Here is a 12,727-nt window from a genome sequence, read left to right on the forward strand (position 1 = left end):
TCCCATCAAGCAACACCCTTTGTCTTCTTACAGTTCACCAATTTCTTATCAATCTGCTAAATCACCCTCAATCCCATGCCTCCGTATTTTTTTGCAATAGCCTACCATGGGGAACCTTATCAAATGCCTTACTGAAATCCATATACACCACATCTACCGCTTAACCATCATCCAACTGTTTGGTCACCTTCTCAAAAGAACTCAATAAGGTTTGAGAGTCATGACCCACCCTTCACAAAACTGTATTGACTATCCTTAAACAAATTATTCCTTTCTAGATGATTATAAATCCTGTCTCTTATAATCCTTTCCAAAACCTTACCCACAGCAGAAGAAAGACTCCGTGGTCCATAATAACCAGGGATGTCTCTACTCCCCTTCTTGAACAAGGGGATGACATTTTCTATCCTCCAGTTTTCTGGCACTATTCCTGTAGACAATGATGACAAAGATCAAAACAAAAGTTCTACAGTCTCCTCCCTAGCTTCCCAGAGAATCCTGGGATAAATCCCATCCAGCACAGGGGACTTGACTATTTTCACACTTTGCAGAATTGCTAACCCCTTCTCGTTCTGAACCTCAATCCCCTCTATTCTAATAGCCTGTATCTCAGTAATCTCCTTGACAACATTATCTTTTTCCAGTGTCAAATATTGATGGAAAATATTCAGTGCCTCTCCTATCTCCTTGGACTTCACATATAACTTCCCCCACTGCTGTCCTTGATTGGCTCTAATCTTAGCCTTGTCATTCTTTTATTCCTGGCATACCTATAGAAAATTTTATGTTTTCCTTTATCCTACCTGCCAAAGTCTTCTCATGTCCCCTCCTGGCTCTTCTTAGCTCTCTTTAGGACCTTGCTGGCTAACTTGTAACTGTCTAGTGCCCTAACTGAGCCTTCACATCTCATCTTTATATAAGCCTCCTTCTTCCTCTCGACAAGAGATTCGATTTCCTTAGCAAATCACTGTCCCCTTGCTCGACTACCTCCTCCCTGCCTGGCCGGTACATACTTATCAAGGGCATGAAGTTGCTGTTCCTTGAACAAGCTCCACATTTCAATTGTGCCCATTCCCTGCAGTTTCCTTCCCCATCCTATGCATCCTAAATTTTGCTTAATCGCATCATAATTGCCTTTCCCCCAGCTATAACTCTTGCCCTGCGGTATATACCTATCCCTTTCCATCGCTAAATTAAATGTAGCCGAATTGTGGTCACTATCGCCAAAGTGCTCAACTACCTCCAAATCTAACACCTGGCCTGGTTCATTAACCAGTACTAAATCCAATGCGACTTTGCCTCTTGTTGGCCGATCCATACTGTGTCAGGAAACCCTCCTGCACACATTGGACAAAAATGGACCCATCTGAAGTACTCGAACTATAGCATTTCCAGTCAATATTTAGAAAGTTAAAGTGCCCCCATTGTTACTTTCACTCCTATCCAGAATCATTATTGCAATCCATTCCTCTACATCTCTGGAACTATTCAGAGGCCTACAGAAAATTCCCAACAGGGTGACCTCTCCTTTCCTGTTTCTAACCTCAGCCCATACAACCTCAGTAGACAAGTCCTCAAGCGTCCTTTCTCGCACCTTTATACTGTCCTTGACTAACAATGCCACACCTCCCCCTCTTTTACCACCTTCCTTGTTCTTACTGAAACATCAAAATGCTGGAACCTGCAACAACCATTCCTGTCCCTGCTCTACCCATGTCTCTAAAATGGCCACAACATCCAAGTCCCAGGTACCACCCTGTGCTGCAAGTTTCTCCACCTTATTCTTGATGCTCCTGACATTGAGGTAGACACCCTTCAAACCACCTTACAGCCTGCTGGTACACTCCTGTGACATTGAAACCTTATTCATGACCTCACTATCCTCCTCCTGTACACAGGAGCTACAATTCTGTTCCCTTCCATCTGCTTCCCCCCCCAAAAACTTTGTCACTTAGTCTCTGATTTGTATTGAACTGAATTACATGTTGCCTTTAGATTCATAACAACAGGTTCCATCCAAATTTAACCTCTGGTACCATTATTTTTGCTGAGTGCTTTGTCATTCCCAAATATCATTTGGTGCAAAAGGAGACTTTAAATAACATCAATGTTTGAGCACAACGAGAATTCACTTGAGAGGGGAAAAGAACAGAAAATTAGTGTCAATTAGGTTCGGTCATGGATTTGAGACAATGAAAGTTTGGATTACTTTGTTTTGCAGTATGCCACCACACACATGATGCCAACCACTAGGAGGGCAATACAGATCCCTGTTATCGTCAGCACTCGCTTCTGGTACAGCTCCTCAGCTTCTGAAGAGAGAAGCAGAAAACAGCAGGTTATAGCCTGAGGTTTGCTGTGCAGCCAATGTGCCATGAAAATGTTTATATTTAGCTCTGTTGATGGGCAGAAATTGCTCATACAGTTTCCATTTCTCCACCTGCTGTGCTCTCAAAGGCAATTAAAATGCACAAAATGGAAGCTCACGGCAATTTTTGTTTTAAAAAAGGCAAATCGCAGCTTCCGCCAATCATTCTAAGTGTCATTTTTTGTGATTCGTTCTGTAAGAATTGAATCATTCTTATATTATGAATCCTTCTTGTAGTTGCAGTTGTGAGTCTGTATTGATGACCAGTCTGAAACATGTGAGGACGTATGTTGAGTCCTGTCAAGTACCAGGTACTTTAGATAACAAAAGTGTAATCTGTTGTGAGATTAGCTTGTCTTTTAAAATTGAGCACATTTAAATACATGCCAAATCTTCATGAGTGGTATTCCAAGCATTTTCATGTAACAATTTCATGAGGCGTTCCAAATCAGAAATTCACCTTTGTTTCCTTTTTATTCAGGCCTCCTACTCCAGAACATGTTTAAACCCAATTGGTAAAAAGCTGTAGAATATTACAGAAGCTGAACATTGCCTTTTTGAAATTCTGCAGTCCAATGTTAAAGAAACATTTTGACAACTATACATAAAACTGGAGTTAAATTGTTATTGGGCGATCACTCATTGATGTTTCCTGCAGTGTAATTCAATATTCTCACAGTCCATGCATTGTTCCATTTTCTATTTATTATGTAAATGCTGGAAATTTGCAAAAATGCTTCAGCAGATTACTCATTCTTTCTCACCTCCTCCTTGGCAGTTGGTGGAGAAACAGTCTTTTTTGAACTTCACTGGAAATTTTTGCCACTTCTCTCCTTCCCCATCCCACCAACTTGAGCCCACGTCACTGACAGAGAAACATCACTGAGTAAAGCACCGTTGAGGTAAATGTCAGAATGGAGGCCAGCTGACAGGACTAGAGTAATTCTCACAAACATCTCGTTAAAATGATTCATTGCAGAAAATCAGTACAAAAATCTGAAGTTCCTCCCGTGCCTGATTTAATTCCATCATAGAACAATAGATGAATGTGCGGTATCGGCTGGACATTTTGGGAAATCGGATGTTAACAAATCAGCTAAACAAAAGAGCATCAGTCAGTTAGAGGAAGATCATAGAACAAAACGGCAATCATTGGCAGGCATTTTGGACGTTCAGACACACAGACGTGCGTGTGTGTGTTGCAAGGTTGACCTTCAGAAAGATCAGCCAAGGTTTAGTCCAATTCTTTTGCAGCCTGTTGCACGCACCACGTTAATTTTTCTAGGTTTGCCAGATTCGTTCCGATCTATCAGTTCATTCTGACTGTAGATATAATTTAGTCACTTTGAAAAGAGGTAGACAGCAAGACTAGGAAGTGAATCACAACAGAGAGCTGACTAAAATGTAAGCATAATTTCACAGGGTCAGAGGACTTTGCAAATACTTCAAATTCTTCCTGATTTTCACGTATAAAAAGCAATAACATTTTTCTTTCAACAATTGGCTGCGTTTCTTGTTGACATTATTAGCATGGTTTGTCTCTTATCCTTACAGCTGGCCAATAGCCATCCTGCTATTTACAATAACAACATGAGACATCACGACAGATGGTCAACACCAAATCCATACAAGACCAAACATCAATTCAACTGGACTTCTTCAGGAGAACGACGTCGCCAAAGTAGCAAGTGACTTTTTGTTTAAAAAAAAAGAGAAGGAAAAGGTTGCCAGTAGGGTAGAAATTTTGATTTTAAAAAGTAGTTTCAGGTTAAGAAGTCAACTGTGGGCCTGGCATAGCATGCTTGATAGTGGAAAATAAAATACAGAAACACTTGGAAGAGAGTGATTGAAGCAAACATGAAGGGATGTCCCACACAACATAACCACCGACTGACTGAACCAGCTCAAAAATGAATGAGTTATGTGGGTTATGAAGATGATCTTAATCAAATTAGAGTTCAGATTGTTTTAAGCTTTTGTCTGCTTCCTTTACTACCAGACTAGTGCTGCTTCATGAGCTGTACTAAGTGATCTGCCGCTAACAAAGGCTGTATTCAAAATGTTCTAACTTCAAATACAACCTTTTTTAATAAGTGTGTTGGACTATTTCTGAACTCGAAGACTTCTTTGCAAAAGGGGAAGGAATCTGTATGATTGAATCAGTTGTTTATCCATTGTCTGCACGCAGTTCCAGATTTTTTGGGAATTACTTTGAGGCCAGTGTGTTGATGGCCTTGTCACGTACGTCAGTCAGCCAGAACTGCTCAAGGCTGGTTCATCTCAAACACTGTGTTCCTCCTTGATAGCAAAATGGAAATTCAGAAGACGATTGCCATCATACACTGGAGTCTCGCTACAACTCTAAAAGGGATAATTACCAAACCTCAGGTTTGGGAACCATGTGCTGTTCAATGGGAGTACAAGTCATTTAACAGCAACATGGTTTCATTTCCAAAGTGGAATTAGATTAGCCCAAGTAAGTGACAGTAAACATTTTAACTTAAGGTTATATCACATAGGGAAGGGCAGTTCTGGGGGGACGTTTTGATGGTGCTGGGTAGAAAGATCTTTGAACTCTCCACAGCATTAGTCACCTAGTCAACTCGCCAAAAACAGCGATTCAAATAAATGAAAGACATCTCTGTTTCTAAAATCTGGTCAGTCGGTGAAGATCACTTTCTATTATTGCAATCTTCAGCCAGAAATATCATTTATATATTACAAGAATGTTTATTAATCCTATAAATTGGGCCCATTTCAACTTGTAGCATTATTAGACTGCTGTCACTGCAGGTCAACAAGCCGTAATCTTCACTTTTGAGGCTTTTATTGTCTTGCTTAATTGTTCTATATTTAAGTAATTTGAAATTCAGTTCAACTGCAAGGCATACACAGAATGCCAAAAAGTATCTAATCAATGGGAAAACGGAAAAATTCAACGACAGATTTTGGGACTCTTTCAACACTATCGATCATGTTGGGAGTTGGTATTGTGAGCGCAAATTTGAACAAAGGCCAACAGAGTTTTAAATCTGAATCGCGAAATTAATCTTAAAATTATTTTGGACCACCGCACCTGCTCCTTTAGAAAGCACACCTTTACAGTTCGTGACACTGAAAAATGCAAATTGAGGAAATGGCAGAAATATTATGGTAAATCCAAGAAAGAGAGAATTTTACAGTCACTCACTGAGGAGACCTTTTTTCCCTTTGTTAACTGGCTATTGCCTTCTTTGCATTCGAATTAAAATATGTAATAAAATAATGCATTTGGAGTAATCAGCCTGTGGCATGAAGCTAGTGTGGCACTTAACAATCAATGTATAGTCGCTGTGGCCATGTTTTGACCACTATTTGTTTCAAATTGTTTTGAAAAGCAGGCTGAAATGAAGGAGATGGAAGTCAAATCCAAACCTAGACAGTAATAGAGTCGACATAAAGATCAGCCATGATCTCATTGAAAAGTAGAGCAAGCTAGAAATGGGCTAAATGGCTTGTTCCCATTCTACAAATCAAATCTCCATGGCTGAGGTGGAAAATCTATTCCCGTTTAAATTTATCCTCGCTACCCACAAAAAGGGTGGCCAAGTGGCAGACAGGCTGTTATGGCTGGCTCATCCCTTCCAAAAGCAACAGGGGTGGGGAAGGGAGAGAAACTGAGTTAGGAATTGAAGGTAGATCAGAACTGTCAGGTTTTATTCTGCAGATTAAAAGGAATGATTTGTCCATACCCATAAATTCAATTCCAAGATGCTCTGCCAATGCAGAAAGTTGACAAAAAAAGAAAGAAAAAAAAACAAGGGAAAAAGAGTTTCAGAGAAGAGCAGTACATCATACTGGGGAAAAGAAATCACACGAGTCACATGATTAGCCTTGTGCTTGCACATAGGAGACAATGATGAGTGGCAACATTCCAGAAGAGACTGTGCTCATATAAGCTGCTTAATCCTGCTGCAAAATGCATGCTTTCCAAAGAGAGAGAACACAACTATACAAACACTTGGGGTGGGGGTGGGGGTAAGGGGGTGGTGGGGAAGAAAAAAAAAACCATAGCAAGTTTGAAAATACAGTCAGAAATTCAATTACACAAGTGAAATACAAGTAAACTTTCTGGTAATGATGCAAGGACAATTTTGGAAAATTAAGCTGTTTAGTTGCGTTTTGAGGCAACATGAGGTTCTCTTTCATTTCTCTTTCTGGTAGATCAGTGCCTTTCATAGTTTATCTGAACTTTGCAAATAGTTTGTCAGATGGATATCTGACTTTGTTCCAATAGGTGAAAGCCCAGTAAAAATATTTTTAAAGTGTATATTTGCACCCATGGCACCACACTGTCAGTAGCTGGGAAATTTTAAGGAGTGGGAATTATGACTGGGTGGGGGTGGGCGAAATGTGCAGTCCAGCCCAATATTTATTTTTACGGAATTCCATCAAAAGATTTTACAATTTATTTTTTCCCCTCAAATCAAAGGACATCATCTGCCCTCAGTCCAAATGATGGAGGTTTGCTTGAAAGATGTCAAACGAAGCTTATAATTCAGCTTGTTTGTGTATTTTGGCACGTGGCCATTACGTTATTTAGATACAGCATCCTGAAAATTTTGCTTGGTTGATGGATTGTCAGGAAGTGAACACACAAGCCTGACATGACATTTTCCCAACGCACTGCATTCAGATACCATCAAAAATTGCACAGTATAAAAGGTGTTCAACCTCATGATTTTCAATTTAAAAATCAATCACCTTGGTCATAATTGCCCTTCAAAACAGTGACTCTATTGTGCTGAGAGAAAAACAGATCACTGCACAAAAGTGGGCAAGTTCAATTTGCTTGCCTAATTTTTGCCTTGAAGGATAAACATGAGGGATTATACTTTAGTTTCCTCAGATGATACTGCAGTCCTGCATGAGCACCACTACCAACATTCATTAGTCACATTGGAAAAAGAAACAAAGCAAGTGTTAAACAGCGGGCATGCTATAGCTAACACACTGCTACATTGATATCACTGATTTACACTGAGACAAGAGTTAGGTAGAACTACAATCATGGAAAAGGAAAAATCATTCAGATTAGGGTCATCAAAAATGGGACAAAATATAATAATTGCATGAATGTTAGAAGGGGTAACACAATGTTAAAGGAAACATGCACACAGCACACACAGATGTGTAGATTCAACATGCATCAATCATTCCAATGACATCTGAGCTCCTCACTGTATCCCACCAAACCACATTGTTCGACTAACTTTAAGATACAGACACTTACAATAAAGAACTGGCTACAGCTATTAAAGTTATCTGGTTACTGTCAGGCTACCACTTAAAATATTTTCTACCTTGTAAACTCCTAGAAAATTGGCTTTCTAAATCTAATAGGAATGCAGCACACCAGTAACGATACCAGTACAATTCAGTTTGGATTCAGTTTTCTCCTAATCTTGAAACTGAAAGACAGCAAAACATTCAATTATCTATTGTTCAAGCATTAGTTGACCTAGCAGGACAATCTAGCAAAGATAAAAGTATGCTAAACATATTTGCTAAAATGGATACTTTGTAGGAGATTTCTGCTTCTGGATTGTCCACACCTCTGTTCTGGGGAAACATATTATACTGAGTAGAATTTAACTAATCCATGTTTGTCAGCTATTTCAAAATCAACAGACATCATTATTGCATGATACCTTATGGAACTCCCATGCATTGAGAAGCTACTAAATAGTACCGCAACTGGGTATGGCTGGAAAAAGGTCACAGTCTTATCAAACATTTCTTCATCCTCCACTCATCAGAACAATTGGCAAGAACAGCAATTCAGAGGAAAAGCCAAAGTTCATACTGGTTGGGAGGAGAATGCTGATCAGTTGGCAAGTGGATTCTGATTGGCAGATATATTGGATGATGATTGACAGCAACCCTGCAGTGTTTAAATTTTAAAACCAGGCAGATTGATTTGGATTGGTCAGCTCATGGCCCTGACAAATTAACCACCAAATGACGTGACTGATTTTGTTGAGTTGAAGCCGGCACAATGCATGCTCTGGTTTTTACTGTCAAAAGTTGTCTTGTGTGGCCAGGGCTGGGTGTCCCTTGCAGTCAGGCATGTCATGCCCAATTGATGGGCCATCATAGAGAGGGGAGGGGGGATTTTGAAAGCTACTCCATCCAAACCTCCCTTCCCTTATTCCCAACATGCTTTCAATTATGATGGTGTTCCTCAATAATCCTGGCCCTTTGGCAGATGCATTGTTGCCAGCAGCCACCATCCCTGCTGGCCTCCACCAGATTGAGGAGCTACTGGCCATTAGATAGCCAGCAACTTTAATCACAAAGGGAGGGAATTAGGTTGCTGAGGGCACTTGGTACCATTAGGTCGCTGAGGGCACTTGGTACCATTAGGTCCTCCCCATGGAAATGACAGGGATTCTCTACCAATTCTACAACCACTGGAAGAGATCACTCTCAACCAGAGAGAACCTCTGTGTAGAGGAATTAGCAGCAGTGTCCACACGGATGTAATTACAGTGCAACAGATTTACATAAACAACCCCATCATAAAGGCAAGAATTATAACATAACTTGATAAGTGCATTACATTTAATACATGATTAGATAAATGGATTAACGGGAATCGGGGTGGGGGTGGGGTTAGGATAAAGTTAAGTAACAAAATATGGATGAAATAATGTTATTGAAAGGAACAGTGGAATGTACGGTCATCCATGACCCTGAAACAGTTCCTGTCTGTGTCCATCATGTATACTTGGATCGAAGTGTTATCAAATAGTTTTGTTTGGAAAAATAAATACAGAGAAGTTTGGAATGTGCAATTGAGGAATTATCAGCTGCATTTTGCTGGAACTGGTGGTCTCTTATCATATCCTTTTCCTTTTTTTTTGTAATAACGCATTCATCGGGCACTCATTGGAATGCAAATCGCCTGAGGCAGTGACAGAGCAAAACAAAGTTCTGTCTACAATGCTACAGGAAGGTTGGAGTTACAGTATCATGCTTTCAGAAGGCGAGATGTCTGAGCTGTTGTTTCCTTCATAACATTATCAACATTCCTTAATGCTTCCTCAGTGTGTTATCCAGACCCTGGTCAGTCTTCAGCAATGCACTCAATATATTGCCTCTTGCAGGCCAATGAACCTCTCTGCCTCTAGTAAATCAGGGCTCTTTCTCTATCGATTGTAGAAGCAATATCATTGGTGGGATTATAGTGCCAATGAAAAAGTCCCACTGCCACTTTCTCTGCCTTACTAACATAGCTCATATCCCATTCACAAATAAAAAGATTACTTCCTAACTAAACGTCTGAAGGAGACCGAAGTTGTTTTCTGCTGTGCAAAGGTTCATATTGATCTAATAGTCTAGCACCAGCCAATAGACTAAATAGGAAAGATAATTTTCCTCTGTTTTCATTTTACCACAAAAATGTAAACTAGCAAGATGCTGTTAAACTTGAAAGGGTTCAGAAAAGATTTACAAGGATGTTGCCAGGGTTGGAGGTTTTGAGCTATAGGGAGAGGCTAAATAGGCTGGGGCTGTTTTCCCTAAAGCATCTGAGGCTGAGAGGTTTATAAAATCACGAGGGGCATGGATAGGGTGAACAGCCAAGGCCTTTTCCCCAGGGTAGAGGAGTCTAAAACTAAAGGGCATAAGTTTAACATAAGAGGGGAAAGATACAAAAGAGACCTAAAGGGCAGCTTTTTCCATGCAGGGGGTGCTGTGTGTATGGAATGAAATGAGCTGCCAGAGGAAGTGGTGAAGGCTGGTAAAATTACAACATTTAAAAGGCATCTGGATGGTTATATGAATAGGAAGGATTTAGAGGGATATGGGCCAAGTGCTGGCAAATGAGACTAGATTAGTTTAGGATATCTGGTCAGCGCACATGACTTGTACCAAAGGGTCTGTTTCTGTGCTGTACACCTCTACGACCCTATGTATGTGAAATACCTTTTAACCAGAAATCACTTTCTTATTGAGAATGTAACTGAGAACTGAAAGGATGATACAGGAGATATTTGGAAGTGTTATAACCAAAGGGCCATACTGACTTTTACAAGTGATTCCCATGTGGAAGTGGCTATATTTTCCTCCAGGTGTAGAATGGCCTGGTCACAGCGTGGGATGCAATTTTATGTTTAACATCTAGATTCATTTCACATCCTGATCTGCCTATCACTATCACTGAGTTTCTAAACAGAATCCTCTGTCAATTTTGTCACCACAATCTTTGAGCCCTTCCAGCCTTTAACTTTTGACAGCCTACTGTGGGAAGCTAGAGAAGTGATTGCTGGGCCTCTTGCTGAGATATTTGTATCATCGATAGTCACAGGTGAGGTGCCGGAAGACTGGAGGTTGGCAAATGTGGTGCCACTGTTTAAGAAGGGTGGCAAGGACAGGCCAGGGAACTATAGAACAGTGAGCCTGATCTCAGTGGTGGGCAAGTTGTTGGAGGGAATCCTGAGGGACAAGATGTACATGTATTTGGAAAGGTAAGAACCGATTCGGGATAGTCAACATGGCTTTGTGCGTGGGAAATCATGTCTCAAAAACTTGATTGAGTTTTTTGATAAAGTAACAAAGAAGATTGATGAGGGCAGACCAGTAGATGTGATCTATATAGACTTCAGTAAGGCGCTCGACAAGGTTCCTCATGGGAGATTGGTTAGCAAGGTTAGATCTCATGGAATACAGGGAGAACTAGCCATTTGGATACAGAACTGGCTCAAAGGTAGAAGACAGAGGGTGATGGTGGAGGGTTGTTTTTCAGACTGGAGGCCTGTGACCAGTGGAGTGCCACAAGGATCGGTGCTGGGCCCTCTACTTTTTGTCATTTACATAAATGATTTGGATGCTCGCATAAGAGTTACAGTTAGTAAGTTTGCAGATGACACCAAAATTGGAGGTGTAGTGGACAGCGAAGAGGGTTACCTCAGATTACAACAGGATCTTGACCAGATGGGCCAATGGGCTGAGAAGTGGCAGATGGAGTTTAATTCAGATAAATGCGAGGTGCTGCATTTTGGGAAAGCAAATCTTAGCAGGACTTATACACTTAATGGTAAGGTCCTAGGGAGTGTTGCTGAATAAAGAGACCTTGGAGTGCAGGTTCATAGCTCCTTGAAAGTGGAGTCGCAGGTAGATAGGATCGTGAAGAAGGTATTTGGTATGCTCTCCTTTATTGGTCAGACTATTGAGTACAGGAGTTGGGAGGTCATGTTGCGGCTGCACAGGACATTGGTTAGGCCACTGTTGGAATATTGCGTGCAATTCTGGTCTCCTTCCTATCGGAAAGATGTTGTGAAACTTGAAAGGGCTCAGAAAAGATTTACAAGGATGTTGCCAGGGTTGGAGGAGCTGAGCTACAGGGAGAGGCTGAACAGGCTGGGGCTTTTTTCCCTGGAGCGTCGGAGGCTAAGGAGTGACCTTATAGAGGTTTACAAAATTATGAGGGGCATGGATATGGTAAATAGGCAAAGTCTTTTCCCGGAGGTCGGGGAGTCCAGAATTAGAGGGCATAGGCTTAGAATGAGAGGGGAAAGATATAAAAGAGACCTAAGGGGCAACTTTTCCATGCAGAGGGTGGTACGTGTATGGAATGAGCTGCCAGAGGATGTGGTGGAGGCTGGTACAATTGCAACATTTAAGAAGCATTTGGATGGGTATGTGAATAGGAAGGGTTTGGAGGGATATGGGCCGGGTGCTGGCAGGTGGGAACTAGATTGTGTTGGGATATCTGGTTGGCATGGACGGGTTGGACCGAAGGGCCTGTTTCCGTGCTGTATATCTCTATGACTCTACTTGAAGTTCCACCTTGAGCATTGTGCATTCTCACTCTCTCACTGCTCTATTCAAACTCCCCTGTAGTTTCTCTCCTTTATAGTTCACCTGTGCCAACACCTTTGCTTCCTGCACCATCTTTTATGCTCTGCCTTTCTCTTTCCTCTCTTCAGTACCCCTCATTCATTCCCTTTACTCTGGTTGTCTCACTCTCTCCTTCTCTCCTCCCAAGTGCTTCAATCACTGACCTGTTCCCTCTGGTGACTCCTCGACATACCATTTGTACCACAGCCTGTCTGTCTCTTGCGCGCGCGCACACACACGCGCACACAGTCTGCTGAAACAGATACCTTCCAAACCTTGAAGCATCACTTTGTTGGTTCTCTTCTTTGTCAATTGGTATACATTTAAGAGAAAAGTGGCTCTACATTAGGAGTACAATTTATTCAGTCAGACGTTGTTGAGTGAATCCCTTCAAATAAGTGACATTTCTCTCCAGTTCTCTCTCAAACAAAGATCCTCGGTCTGCATCAGTGTGAGCCGTTTGCAAATTCTGATAAG

General features: G+C 41.2%; 1 protein-coding gene across 4 annotated transcripts in view; it reads right to left on the minus strand.

Annotated features, from left to right (window-relative positions):
- Positions 1-12,727, minus strand: part of nrg1 (neuregulin 1) — a 200,415-nt gene that overhangs the window by 20,498 nt on the left and 167,190 nt on the right. For 2 of the 4 annotated variants that reach the window (XM_060851744.1, XM_060851747.1), the window contains 2 exons: positions 6,100-6,123; positions 2,210-2,312 (listed from right to left, as the gene is read on the minus strand). In XM_060851744.1, the coding sequence (XP_060707727.1) occupies positions 2,210-2,312; positions 6,100-6,123 (127 nt within the window). The remainder of the gene's footprint in view (positions 1-2,209; positions 2,313-6,099; positions 6,124-12,727) is intronic. The other 2 variants (XM_060851746.1, XM_060851745.1) reach the window with 1 other exon arrangement.

Source organism: Hemiscyllium ocellatum, chromosome 36 (genome assembly GCF_020745735.1).
Source record: "Hemiscyllium ocellatum isolate sHemOce1 chromosome 36, sHemOce1.pat.X.cur, whole genome shotgun sequence".
Taxonomy (NCBI): Eukaryota; Metazoa; Chordata; class Chondrichthyes; order Orectolobiformes; family Hemiscylliidae; genus Hemiscyllium; species Hemiscyllium ocellatum.